Below are 15,302 nucleotides of genomic sequence, written 5' to 3'. Positions count from 1 at the left end.
TTGTGATGTAAAATTTCTGACTTCGCCAATGTAGTTTGGTTTGTTTGGAGAGGGCGATATTTGGCTTATATGGCAGCTGTTTCCTGGCAGAAAAGGTCAGGTAAAAACTGTGGAAATATTCTAAATATAGCATACACTGACACTGATACTGATTTCTTTAGGTGGATCATTTATATGTGGTTAAAATAAAAAACAGTTCATAGCTTCCATGCTGGTGCTTCTCTGCTTCTCCAAACTGGGGCGTGTTGACCGGCATCCACTGTAGCTAACACACTGCATACTGATACAAACCCACATTAAATAATCTGAAATATCCCTTGAATTCATGTGAAACACGGAAAAAGGGAGCCTCAGCAACATTTTTTGATGAAATATTTAGAAGTGATACATTTTACTGATGTTTACGGTTTTGACTGAAAACATATTGAATACTGGCACAAAATATCATCTGTTGGCAATTTTGCTGGCGAAATATTGATGACTACTGTACATCAGCCTTCAAAGAGCCGTTAGTCAAACCCTGGCAAAGAAGGATCAAGAATAAAAACTACAGAGGAAATATGAATGTGTCTTGGCAACCTGTTATGTGTTTGTGTGTGCAGCACATACAGCACTGCCTGTGTGTAACCACTCATACATTTGTGTGTGTGTGTGTGTGTGTGTGTGTGTGTGTGTGTGTGTGATGCCTGTACAGAGAGCAAAACTCTGCTGGGCGGCTGGGGAGGGCTTTGAGCTGCTGGATGCTGTTTTGTGAGGATGATTAATGACTAGACTTTGGCGCGCTGCTCTGTGAAACCATTGTAGCCTTGAAGCCTGATCCTCTTCTATATAACGTAGTGAGAGATAGAAAATATTGAAAAATTAGCCTCCGCCTTGTCACCAACACAGTTCTATAAGTAAAATACAATGTTATTAAATTGCACAAGGTAAAACATGCATGATGCAGCCATACTTCTGCTTGATCAAATAAATCATGTCAGTCAGTGCTTGTATAGAAGCACTCTTTTATGTCTTCGCTGTCATGCATTCGTAAGTGATTTTTAATCAATAGGTAAGCATCAGTGAGATGGATTGTACAGCCAATGCCATCTATCAGCCAAACCCTATTTTACTTCTGTTTGTTTTCCTTCATTTTCTCCTCAGCACACGTTGGTGCCCTCCCTGTTTATCCCTCACCCCATCTCATCGTCTTATGCCTGCTGTCTTTGCACTTCTCTCTAGTGATATATCTGCCGGCGTACCTACACTTCTACCTCTATCTTCTTCCCTCTAATTGACAGTCAAGTCCCTCTTCCTGGTTCTTTGTCAGCATTGTCCTCTTTTCTTTGTTTTTGTTTTTTTTTTCCTTCCAGCTACTGTTTACCTACATAACCACCTCTTCAACTCTTCTGTTTGTTCATAAAGCCCCTGCCCATCCTTCCAAATTTACCTCCTTTTCTTCTGATATGTCACTCGGATTATAGAGGATGACAAGGTTTACCAGCGTAGTCCTTGGTGGCAAAGTACATGAATATTTATATGAATACAAAAGCGTCTGCAGGCTGGCTTGTCTGTTTTTGCCTGATTGAAGTGTCAGCTAAATCTCTCCATTCCTAGGGAGAGCATGGCCACAGGTCCTATGAATAATTGAGAAAAAGTACTGGAAGTTCCTTAAAGTTGTTCAAACTTCATGTCTCTAGTTTTCAACACTCTACAAACACTTATTTTCTGCTTTGATAATCTATACTGACCCATGTGGTTATGACAAATCATGCACCCCACACAGGGTAATTATCCATTTGCCCAAACGGTTCAGTCATAGCTTAGCAACTGTAACTAAGCACAGCAGGCCTGTCAAGCTTTAGATTTCTATGCATATAGAAATCCAAAGCAGTATGCACAGGGCTGTATTAAGAGAAATACTCTGTGTATAAAGGCTTTGGAGAGTGATGTCTTCTTTTTAGGCTTTCCAAAAGAAAAACCACAAGATCAAGCTAAAAGCAAGCAACGCCCAAGCTGCAGTACACAAACCAGTGGTGATGTCATGGTTGGTTCACACTTGGTCTTGATGTCTCGCTCACTACATGCAGTCATAACCCAGCATTAAAAATAATCTTGGTTCATGATAGCACATCCACTCTGTAGTATTTTTTTTTGTTTTTGCTAGTTACTACCACCAATAAAGCATAACAGATCTCTGTCTTGCTTGTCCATGATTGTATTGGAATGATATAAGAGTTCAGTCTTGCATTATTCCTCATTATACTTTGTTTATCTGCATTCTACATGGACTATCAGCTTGCGAGGATGTTAACTTTTTGCCTGGGTCCCTGCCCAGCACGATATTAAGAAATGCTTTTGCTTAAAACCCCAAAAACTGAGCGGTAAATCCGCGGCTGCCTATGTCACATGTGAGAGTGAAAACTCTCACCAGGCAGTAATAGAAGGAGTCAGGGCTTGATTTTATGCGTGAGTGAACGAATGAATGAGTGAATACGGGAGTAACACACTGTCTAGATCTATGAGGTGCTTCATATCTACCTTTGTGTGCTCCCTTCTTTTATGGATAAAGACTTTGTTAACAAACACGCAGAATTTTCGATCCCCTCCAACACAGACAGAAAAACAGTCAACATTTCTCCCCAAGACACAATGCTGAGCTCTCTTTAAAAAATACTCCAAGCCCAATAGCTATCACTGGTTATAAATCTGCAAGCTGAAGAGCAGACAGCCTCCAGGCATTTTAGAGTGAATGCAGCCACATGTCTATAAATTATGTCCGTAATACAGAGGTGAGAGACAGCTTGACTTTCCTTTCCTCTCCCTGAGAAAGTCTTTTTTTCCTGTAAAAGTGAAGTTTCCTCTCAAGTTTTTGTTGAATTTATTTATATGTGCTTAAAAGGAGAATTTGTCAGCAGTCAACATGCCCAAATGTTTGTAATAAGGGGATTATCTCAGTAAAGTAATACCTAATGTACTAGTCTGGGAATGGGAGACTAATTAGTGTGTTTAGTCATAGTGAAAAGCAGGGTGTTTATCAGTGTTCAGCTTAAAAGCATCCAACATCAAAAAACAGAGGCTTTTTGCATACTTTAATAACTGCATCAGAATATGCATTACAGATTAATTTCTATTTAATTGTAGAAACATTAATAGGAGTGTCACAATTCTCCACATCCTCTATTTGAACTCCCAAGTGTTGCATTTGAATTTTTGATGTTGCACTGATGGTTATGTCATTGTTAGACTATCCAGTCTCCATTGGTAAAGATCAGCTGTCATTTACATTTTCAGATTCTTGTTTAAAAATTGGCCCATATTAAGGGTAACTCAATTTAATTCTGGGTCACCTCAGCTTTATGGTGGTCATCAAAGGGCCGGCTGTAAATGTATGTATGTAATGTATGTACTTGTTATCATATTTATAATTGCCTCTGCAAATTATTATTGGTTTTAGTAATAACTAGTTCTGGAAACAGACGCTTAGGAAATACAATGGCAAGCAGACAATTAAGTGTACAACCACTATACAATTTATTTAAATAATGAAATATATTGATTAATAGGCCCATGGGTAATAAAGTCACAATAGCCTGAGGTTTATTTCAGTTAATGTAGCCTGAGCTTACAAGCAAGGTTCCAAAGTCAAAATCCAAAGGCTATTTGCTTAAAAATTAAATTTTGCTAGACTACTGCTATTATCATTACTAGCTACAACCAGACACTTAGAGCACAACTGCTGGATACAGCGGGGAAAAGCTATATGATATTAAAAAGGTATCTAGTGCATACTGACATGTAGTGACTGGACACCTTTAGTGCTCAGATAAAAAAATCGGGACACATTCTGGGACACGTAGTTTGTGGACACCATACTTCCGTAATGCAGCATAGAGCTATATTGCACAGATCATATTATTTGCTCTCACAGGCCACATAAAATGAAGAGCCAGGCCAGATATGGCCCACAGGCCTTGAGTTTGACACATGTGGTCTGTATGGTATCAAGTGTGATATAACAGCCAATAAGCTACACTGTGTTGCCTTCGAAGTGTTGTTTTTTTCTTATGACACATGCTTGAAGATTCAGGAAGGCAGGGGTTGAGGGAAAAAGAATCACTGATTCTACCTTTGATTTTGATTATTGAAACTGAAAGCTCATTTTGATCAATTATGATTTAATAACAAAAGTGTGACACCCCTAATTATTAATAGACACTAAAACAAAATGGACCCAACAGTGAACCTTGGGGTACACCTTTGTCTATGCTTAGAAATCATCAACTATATATGAATGTGAATGTGCAACTGTGTGAATGTGTGAAAAAGAGCTCTCAGTTACCTACCCCGAATAAATAAAGGTTAAAAAAAATGCTGAACCTATGAGACGGCCAATTTACGAAGCAGTTATCAGTGGTATAATTGTATTAAGAGAAGAGTGTGCTGCACATTGTCTACCTTGCTTTTTTCAAAGTGGGCACATCTGTGGCAGCTTGTCTTCGTTGCTACACTTAGAATTACTTCAGCTTAACAGCTTTCCAAAGACAAACAAAGTCACATAAATATGTATCAATGGCTTGAATGTGAATATTTACAGTATTTGTTTGTGCTTGCAGACTATTGGCCCAAAGGAGGGCTGGCAGGTGTACAGCTCGGCCCAGGATGCTGATGGCCGCTGTATCTGCACAGTGGTGGCACCGGAACAGAGCCTGTGCTCCAGAGATGCCAAGAGCAGACAGCTCCGCCAGCTACTAGAGAAGGTAAGCACATGTAATGGGGGGATATTTACCACCTCAGAGCAGCAGCATGCCCACACACATACAAGCAAACACACTCTCCCGTTAAAGATAGGAATGATGAGGGAACACATCTCTACAAGCTTTACTGTCTTTTTGACGAGTGTAATACTGCGGTACTGGATGTTTTATCAAGTGAATTGAACGCCGGTATGCTGCTGCTAGGCTTTGCCACGTTCGCTCTTTTTCAACAATAGCCTCTTACACGCTCAGGAACACGCAGAGGCTCAGGAGGGACAACTCATCAAAGTGACTTTCAATTAGCTGCAGTGAAAGGAAAGAAGGACAGAAAGGATGTTATCTATTCAAGTGTTGAGTTAACTATACTATACCATACTATACCATACTATAGTATATCATAGTATACCATACATTGTTTTCTTGCTTTATTGTTGCTTAGCTAGCAAATTACTACAAAAGAAACATCTACACACAAAACAGAGTGTTACTCTTCACACAAGATAGCATACCTCTTTTGGGCTCTTCTCCTCCTCCTCCTGCTCCTCTCTTCGTTTTCTCCCTTGCACACCTGAGGGCTGGACCGTTTCATTATGTAATAAAATATTAAAATAAATATCTGCCTCTTGACCAGGCCAGGCCAGGAGTAAGCAGGGCAGAAGAGGAACAGGGGTGCAAAGTGTATTGCTTTCTTTATTTTTTATATGTTTATTTGCTACCTCCAGGCACAAAATAACAAAGGCAGGGCAAACTTTTATTTATTGATGTATTTATTTTTGAATTTTTCCTTTGAGGGTGACTAGCGCCCACCAGATGTTGGCGCCCTGGGCGACCGCTTATATGGCCTATGCATTTAGCCAGCCCTGATCAGGGGATGGTTACAGTATATTAAAAATACATTAAATTTCACCATTTAACTTTTGTTTTTTGTCTCAGTAAGCATAGTAATCAGTAAATATGCATTGTTTTACAGTAATATCATAGTGTTATTTATTTATTTAACAATATTTTTTGAAATAACATTTATTGATTTTTGTTTGTTTGGCCGATCTTGAGATATTGTGTTGGCAGATGTTACAGATGATACTGAACCTCTACTTATAATATAAATAAGGTCAAAACAGAATGACAGAAATACTAACTAATTGAAAAAAATACTTTTTCATTTCATATCTCATGTTTGAATAAATGCTGCAGAAGATGTTGAATATGTCTTCTGTTTTTCTGGTGGGTGGTGGGTCTAATGGCTGCAACACATGATCAGGGGCAAAAACCCTTTGCGCTGGCTGGCCCATTGTTTTCCCGTGGCGGGAGTGGTGGTGCCCGACAAAACCGCTACCCTCAGCGTGGCGCCCCACTTGGATCTGCCATTGAACTTCGACCTTGTTTGCTGCTGACCTTTCAAAGTGCAACCAAAGACATAACAGCTGTATGTGATGATGATGGTCAAGGTTTGAAGGGACAACCAGATCCGTGGAAGATCTCGAGTGATCATTTTATTGCTTCTGCAATGCCGCAAGGAAGGAACAAATCTCGCAAGAGTTTCGCAAATCGGGGTTTCCCTTCCAGACACGACGAAGAAAAGTGTTTCAGGGTTCCCCAGTCTCTATAGCACAACACAAAAAGAGGCTACGATCTCACTAGTAAACATAATGCCTAACAAAATGTGAACAGTCAGGTCGGGCTGTAAGATTTGTGAATCATATAGTTTATGAACTTAGTTAAATCCAGAGCTAAAGGTAGCTCAGCCATTTGTATATCAGGCAGCCAGGATGTAGCAGTTGTAGCGCTGTGCTTTGCCTGTCTGCGGTGAGTCTTCTCATGTGAAGACCCTTAACTTGCCTGTACAGTTTGATTATCATCACTCCAGCATGTTTCTGATTGGAAGAATAAGATAATAGCAACCGCCCCCTGTTGCAACTGTTCCCAGTGTACCCTACTGTGCTATACTACACTATACTACTAAATGTCCAGTTTGCAAATAGTAAGCCTGCTTTAGATGATTATTTATAATGGCTTGTTTTATTCTAGGTGCAGAACATGTCTCAGTCCATTGAGGTGCTGAACCTGCGGACCCAGAGGGATTTCCAATATGTCATGAAGATGGAGAATCAGATGAAGGGCCTGAGGACCAAGTTCAGACAAATTGAGGATGACAGGAAATCCATCATGGCCAGAAACTTCCAGGTAATCTACAGTCTCATTTAATCATACCCTGGTTTAATCAAATGTTCAATGAATCTTTTCTATTTGCTTTGTAACTGGAAAAGACCAGAAATGGGGAAAGTGCTAGCCTGGCTCTGTCTAAGCTAGTAGTTTCTGTCCAGCATCTTTAAGTTTTGTTGTCACCACCACTTTGGTTTTTGTACAGTTTAAACAAACAAGACACAATGTGTTACACCTAAACAGCACACTAAATTATGATCCTGAAAACATTTTAAATGAGAAATTGGCAATGTAGCCCTGGAGCCCTGTGTGTTGCACTGAATGGACTTGTGGGAAATGACCTGTCAATCACACAGTCACGCTGCCCAAAAGCATACCCTGATTAATTGTCTATTTCACTGTAAATAAGACCATAATTTACAAAATGCACATCATGCCGTATAGAAGAAGACTTAAAACTAATTTTCTTACAAGACTTCATACGGTCAGACTTCTTTTTGTAGCCAGTGAAGCTGCATTTAGAAAGAAAGCAAGTTTAAGATGCTTCGGCATTGGCTTTAGCTTTCAGATTTGGAATTGCCATCCACTTATTCTACTGTCTATGCGTGAGGCTAGGTGTTTTCCCTGTTTCCAGTCGTTATGCTAAACTGGTGCTAGTGTCATATTTACTGGATTGACTCATCAGACAGCAATTTCCAGTTGGCTGATAACTACACAACACAGTCTTCTTGGTCTTTTACACAGCCACTAATAGAATGCTGAAGTCTGTTAGCATCAGGACTCCAAAATGTTGTATCATCACTGTGGTTGTGTCTTTCCACGTTTTGACAGTTATATCCAACTGGCAAATGGATCTCTTCCCCTTCATTTGGAGCAGGTTGTTGAGGAAAGCCGGGATAGGAAGCTGAGGAGCCAACATACATTCTTTTTTTTAGTGTGCAGACCTTTTCTGAACATAAAAATAAAGAATTCATACACTACAAAATATTCAGAAGCTCTCTGATTTAAAAAGTGCTTACATCTTTGGTTGTTTCAGAGTCTGCTTTTCTGCTGCAGTTGCCCTGTGTGGATTGCACAGAACAGCTGGTATGGGAGTAGGAATATCTCTGGTGTGGCAAGCTGTAAGACACTGAATGAGTTGGAAAAATAACTGTGTGGAGCAACCACTAGCATGGCAAGAACATCAGAAATAAAGCCATGGCATTAGAAAAGAAGCTTGTCAACCAACAATGCTGAATAGAGCATGCAAAGTGTAGTTAAATACAGGGATAGACGTACATTTAGGAAATTACACCCTTTCTAGTTGACCTGGTAAATATATGGTGGAGAAATTACGTGGCTTTTCACATGCTGAAAGGGTTTTAAAATAAATGCAACAAAAAAAAAAATGAAGAGATAATTTCTTCATGGCTGGCTAATAGTTCCATTAAGTGCTTCATACAGTACATACTGTAAGGTCAGTCTGCTTTCTCATGATGAATATTACTAGTCACTTACTGTCACTTGAGATATGCTAATGTGTCGGCATCAAGCACTGGACAAACAAGTATGATTCCTAAACTGTTACCAGTGTTCCACTGTTCCTATACATAGGTGTATTCTTTAAATAACGCATACTTAAAGGAATAGTTTGGGTTATTTGATGTGTTGTTGTATGAAGGACTTACCTATAGTGTATTACCTTCAATGGATGTTGTTTGGAGAAGCCCTCAGTTTGGAGAAGCCAAGAGGGGCATCATCATGGAAGATAAGCACTGCAACTAAGGGTATTTTAGCCACCGCCGCCTAAAAAATCAATATCAGTTTAAGTGTATGCTATACTTAATATTTTCACTGCTTTACTTTGCAGTCAGACAGTCTTTTTGTGACAGGAAACCACTGTTATATAAGCCCAAATAGTGCTCTCTCCAAACTTTCAAAACTCCATAGGAGAAATCAGTCATTTTAGCTCACAGAACACAGGAGTTGCTGGTATACAGCTGCCTCAATCTGTTAGTTTGTCTGTGCTATTTTTTAACTTCAGTATTTGAAGGCTTGTTCAGAGTCACCAAAGTCACACAATAAGATATACAAAATAAAAGAAAAACTGAGCCAGTGGTAGACCAGAAACTTCTGTGTTCTGCAAGCTAAAATTACTGATTTCGCCTATGGAGTTTGGTTCATTTGTCAAAGGTGATGTTTGGCTTATATAATAGTGGTTTCCTGTCAGCAAAAATGCTGTTTGATGGCAAGGTAAAGTGGTGAAAATATCCTAAATATAGCATACACTTAAACTGATTTTTTTTTTTTAGGTGAACCTTTTTAAAGTGGCTGAAACACCTTTTCATGCTGATGCTGTCCGCTGCTGTTCATTGCTTAGCTGCTGAGCTGGCGTACCTCTCTGCTTCTCCAGACTGGAGGCGTGCCGATTTCCATCAACCATAACAAATACACTGACTATTTATAAGTGCCTCATATAACCCCCATCAAATAATACGAGCTATCCCTCTTAACATGTACTGTACTGAAGCAGGACCTCTGTCAACCAAGCTGTGATTCGGTTTGTCCCCTGATCATCACACCTATCCACAATCCCCCCACCTCTCTCTGTTTTCCATTTCTGCTGCTGTCACTGTCACTTCTGCAGGAGCTTAAGGACAAGATGGACGAGCTGAAGCCGTTGATCCCCGTGCTGGAACAGTACAAGATGGATGCGGCACTCATCTCCCAGTTCAAGGAGGAAATCAGGAACCTGTCTGCGGTGCTGACAGGCATCCAGGAAGAGCTCGGGGCCTATGACTACGATGAGCTCTATCAGCGTGTTCTGCGACTGGACAGCAGGCTCCGCAGCTGTATGGGCAAACTAAGTAAGTTTTCAATGCATGAGCGAATGTGCACTGGCAATCGTACTAGTAAATAAAAAGTACAGCATTGTATTATAATATCTGCATGATGCCTTAAACTGTCAGTCATGTTACTGTGATTGCAAAAGTCTTTTTTTTTTATCATTGTATGCTGTTGTTTTGTTGCTGCTGAAGAAAGTAGCCATAGGGGAAATGTAGATTTAAAAGACAGAACAATATTCTATACCTTGATTTCCTTGTGGTATTTGAGTGTAAGACCACAAACAAGTGTGGTCTGTGCTCATTAAAAAGCACATACATAAAGCAGATTACTTTATGAGCCTACTTGCACTGAATTTCCTCAGTTGTTTTCCCTTATATCCCACACCAATTTTTTTTTCTTTTAAAAAATGTGTTTAACAGCGATGTGTTTTCACCTCAGTCTCATGCCAGTGAAGAAAAAGAAGCTTTTTTTGTTTCTGTTCTTGTGGAGTGTTTGGTGTATTGGCAGCATTTGGGCCTTCAAACAACAACCATTTCCAAAATCTTTAAAAGAACTCCTCTGAAAGCAACAATTGCCTCATAATGGGCAGAGAAGGGGGTTTGTGGACTTAATATCTCCAACCACAGCATGCACGAACTCTACAGTGAATTTGTCTATATAAACTATTAATTAGTCAGCCAACCATTTATTAAATGTGTTTCCTGCACATTTTCTCGACAGTGGTGAAATAAGACCACATCTTGAAGGTAAAATTAAGTGAAAACACTGGGGATTCTTTTATTCTATATTACAGTTTTTATGGAAGCTATAAACTCACCGGCTACTTCATTAGGTATACTTACAAAATCTACTGTGATCCAGTATCAGAGCTCTGCCATAAATGCTGCTTTTATGAAGCTTATAATTTTTCAGCTTTTGTTGAAAAGTAATTATTAGGTCCACATTATGATCTTGATAATAAACACATAGGTAATATAATAGCTCAGTGACAGCATCAGTCAAAACTCAAGATGATTATCAGTTGAAAGGCAATTTTTGTCAGCGCTGTTACATCGGCTCAGATCGTACAAGTGAACCTGATGAAGTGGCCAGTGAGTGTAGATGGGAGAACTAGCTAAATGGCACTGCTACAGTCTATAATGTATAAAAAGTATAAAAGGTGCAGCATACGTTAGATACACTGCTGTACATTTACATTTTATTGTTATTAAAGACTAACTGCCCTAACTGGTAATGTTCAAAGCAAATCAACTGTAGAAATAATCAGTTCGTAACTAAAGATTCTGATGATACATGAGGTCTGTGTACACGTTGTCTTCAGGTGCCTTAAAGGAAATAAAATGGGCCAGGCATGAGAAAGCTGAATTGCCTTTAGCTACAAACAGCAGTTGCACCATTATGCTTCAAGTTAAATAAAGCAGCTCGCTGCCAGTGCTATCTTAGTATGCACAGAGGGCACACTCTCTGGTGGCACAGGCATGAAATTGGCTTGAGAAATCTAGTTAGAGACAAAAACCACCACAGCACATCTTATCGCTGCATTTCTTTATTAACAGCGTGTGGGAAATTAATGAAAATCACTGGACCTGTTACAATAAAGACATCTGGAACCCGGTTTGGGGCATGGATGACTGATCCTCTAGCATCCACCAGAAACAACAGGGTGAGTTATGAAAGCAGGGGAGGGCTTTCCAAGGGCTGAGCTGTGTGTACAGTATCTGTGTTATGTGTTCAGAGTATAGGCAGAATATCACAACAGCTCAAGATGGGACTAACAGTTACCATGGTTTGGGTTTTGACTTCAGCTATGCTAATTTTAAACTGCATTGCTTTTATAGAATCGTATAAATTATGTTGAAAGTTATAATTTTAAAAGATAAAGGGTAACACTTAATTTGAAGGTGTGTGGATATGACAGTCATAACCATGATATGGCACCTGTCATGAACATGAAGGAATCTGTGGAAGTTTGAGTGTCAGTTGTGTAATTTTTAATGTGATGTTTAAATTGTTTGAGACGTTTTTGTCATGACAACTTGACATTAACCGAGACAAAAATATCTTTGAAACAGGGAATACAGTACAGAGGTGGTTTTCTTGATGGGTTTGGCTCTAGGCACTGCAGGGCTGAGTCAGCTAATTAAGTGGCTACCTCCAGGTCCAGGAAGTTCATTCATGACACAGTTGCAAAAGCATCTGACCGAGTAATAAAAGTTAACTACATCTTTATGACAAGTCCAAAATGTACCACTTTACTTGAGGTCAAGGAAAATGTTCATGACGGACATTTAACATGTTTTTATGTAATGTTGACATTGTTTTAAATGTCTTTGTTCTAATAACTTGACATAAACAAAGACAAAAATGAAAATGTTTTGACAGGGAATAAAGTAACAAGGTGGTGTTCTTGCTGGGTTTGTCTCCTGGCAACCTAGGGCTTTATAATAAAATATCTTAATGACAAATCCAAAATGTACTACTTTACTTGGGGTCAAGGAAAATATTCATGACACACTTACAATGGTCTCTCGACAGCCAGTGTCAAAACCAACCACAACAGATTCTCTGAGTTTTATATGTCAAGTTTTCATGACATGAAAACATCTCAAACAATGTTAACTTTGCAAGATGACATAATTGACCAAATGACAAACAGATGGTTATGACAGTCTTATGCACACCACTTCAAATAAAGTTTATTTTTGATGGTTGACATGTTTCTCAAGCTATGTAAGTCTGTTTCTCACTACCAGTTCTCTTCATCCTCTCTGATGTAGGTCTGGTATATGGACAGTTACACCAACAGCAAGATTGTACGAGAGTACAAGACAATAGACGACTTTGTAGCAGGAGTGGTTTCCCGAACCTACAGCCTCCCATTTAAATGGGAGGGAACCAATCACATCGTCTACAATGGATCGCTTTATTACAACAAATACCAGAGCAACATTATTGTCAAGTACAGCTTCGAGACAGGCAGTGTGCTGGCCCAGAGAGCTTTGGAGTTCGCCGGGTTCCACAACATGTACCCATACACATGGGGGGGGTACTCCGACATCGACGTCATGGCTGACGAACTGGGAATGTGGGTTGTGTACGCGACAAATCAAAATGCCGGAAATGTTGTCATCTCCCAGATCGACCCCGACACCCTGCACGTCCTGAAGACGTGGAACACCGAGTACTCCAAAAGGAACGCGGGTGAATCGTTCATGATCTGTGGGACACTCTATATCACTAACTCTCACCTGTCGGGAGCAAAGGTTTACTACGCTTACTCTACCAAGACTTCAACGTACGAATACATAGACATTCCTTTCCATAACCAGTACTTTCATATCTCCATGCTTGACTACAACGCCAGAGAGAGGGCACTGTATGCTTGGAATAATGGACACCAGGTAATATTCAATGTTACCCTATTCCATGTTATAAAAACTGATGATGACTCTTAAACACACTTTTCCAATCACTACTAAAGCACCATCATTTGTGATACAAGGACCTCCTAATTACTCATGTTTTCTTTTGTCTGAAATGGACTTGCCGCGACTTGAACTTTTCAGATTTGTGGTTCTGGATTCTTGGCTGTGCTGAGCATGGACACACATGACTTGATACCTTACTAAAAAACATATACATTTTTTTTTTACACGTTTCATTTGCTGCTGATCAGACTGGTATGCCTTATTTGCTGTATTGGGCCTGCTAGCCGAAGACTTTTGACAGGTTTTTGCATGAATGTCCACATTTTGTCTGCTGTGATTTCCTATAAATAGAGCTGTGTTTTTGTTGCTGTTTTGCTTACAGTGCAAACTGCATTTTTGTCTATTTAAAAGTCTATTTAAAAGTATTTAAACCTTAAAGGCAACCTCTCCTTCATATTTGCTACCATGTACAGTAAAGTTAGCTGATTATAAAATATAGTTACCATTCTTTTAAAGATTGGCCTGTAACATATTGCTGTTATGTATGTCTCTGTGGAAGAAGAACATTTGTATTTTTTATAAAAACAAAACCATTGGAGAATATCTGTGCATTTTCATTAAATTAAAATATTGTACATTTCATTCAAATGGTTTTGGCTGGTAAAATTGTTATCTGCGTTGATCTGATGGAAAAACAATAAGCTCTCGGGGAGCCTGTCTTTGATTTTAGCGTACTCAAATTATTGAACTATTCCCACACTGAAACATCTGTTACCAATCATTAATTGTATACTACAGGTGTTTTCCCTTTTCATAGAGCTTTTTGGGATATAAAAGATGCGGGAACACAATTTGTCACACCTTTCAATAGCATAATGTGATCACCGCTTTCTTCTATTACCAAGGGATTGGAGGACAATCTGAAGAAGTGAGAATGGATAGCAGTTAGAGACTTTTGGACTTTGCAGTTTGATCTGAACCAAAATGACAAGCGTGAAACCTCCCTGAGACCACAGTCCAGACTGAACAACTGAACCTTGGTCCAACTGAAGGAGTTGGTCTTGTTCTTGGATCAAAATGAACCATGGTTCATCCATGTTTTTGGATGGTTCAATCTCAGACCTGATATTCTGGCAGGCTGTCATCAGTACCGGAAAAAATAAAAACAATGCAACAAAACAAAATTAGCCTTTATAAAGTCAGTTGAAACATACCAACACACTTGAATTATTTCCCAGAGGAATGAAAGACATAGGAACTGAACTGAAGTGACAACATGGCGATGTCAGACACACAATTGCGTACAAACCAATAAACTGCAACTGATTAAATATAGAGATGCAGCTCACACAGGCGATGATGACAGAGCTTATAGTGTTTAGTTCTTTGTGCTCACATAATTGCAATGTGAAACCAAATCTAATTAGATGAAATGCGTAGAATGTAAGAAAAACATGAACTTTGGTTTCGGGTGTGAAAGCACCCTGAGGTGGTTCAGCATTAGCAAAAATCTGACATAGTTCAGGGACGAGTTGCATTGTTAGCGCCTGCACCGACAACTAAACTAAATTTCTGGCTCGAACAACAGTGCGTCAGACACAAACCGAAAATGAGACGGGATTGTTTCTCTCAGCAATGGTATAGTTTCCATTACCTACTGAAAGAGGACAAATCCAAAAGAACTGACTTGTCTCTTTGGCGTTTAGATAGACAGGGTTGTGTCCCAACTCTTTTAACATTGTGTGACAAGCCTTATTACTAAGTACTGATAAGCCTCCAAGCTTTTCATCAACCATTTTTTCACCCAAAAACCTCCAAGAAAAGAAAAGACTCCTGTACCACACACCGCTGACTCTTGCAGATGCCAGTTCAGTGGGAGAATAAACCAGAGGTTGTGCCCACAATTCATGCAGGGTATCAAGGGGATAAGATCACACAAAAATGCATACCTAATGAAAAGCCCTTTCTTTGTATTTACTAAAACAAGGGCTGATAAGATGAAAAGATATTGGTGCCTGATGATGATAATGCTGGTGATGACAGTTTTTCTCAGAAAGGGGCAGGATTTTCTTTCTCTCAACGTGATGCTTCCTGATAGCCTGAGAATCATTTTTTGGCATTTCAATCAGCATGAAGTGGCGATGAACTG

At 39.5% G+C, this 15,302-nt stretch overlaps 1 protein-coding gene across 1 annotated transcript in view; it reads left to right on the top strand.

The window, feature by feature from the left end:
• The window catches only part of olfm3a (olfactomedin 3a), a 34,206-nt gene extending 20,437 nt beyond the window's left edge, over window positions 1-13,769 (top strand). Inside the window, exons 2-6 of the mRNA XM_084747021.1 lie at window positions 4,596-4,739; window positions 6,765-6,920; window positions 9,526-9,745; window positions 11,282-11,388; window positions 12,503-13,769. Of these exons, the coding sequence (XP_084603147.1) occupies window positions 4,596-4,739; window positions 6,765-6,920; window positions 9,526-9,745; window positions 11,282-11,388; window positions 12,503-13,180 (1,305 nt within the window). The 3' untranslated portion in view covers window positions 13,181-13,769. The remainder of the gene's footprint in view (window positions 1-4,595; window positions 4,740-6,764; window positions 6,921-9,525; window positions 9,746-11,281; window positions 11,389-12,502) is intronic.
• Window positions 13,770-15,302: the final 1,533 nt, after the last annotated feature.

The sequence above is a fragment of the Lutjanus erythropterus genome, chromosome 21 (assembly GCF_056507025.1).
Source record: "Lutjanus erythropterus isolate fLutEry1 chromosome 21, fLutEry1.hap2, whole genome shotgun sequence".
NCBI classification, from domain to species: Eukaryota; Metazoa; Chordata; class Actinopteri; order Lutjaniformes; family Lutjanidae; genus Lutjanus; species Lutjanus erythropterus.
This window is presented reverse-complemented; position numbering and strand designations above follow the sequence as displayed.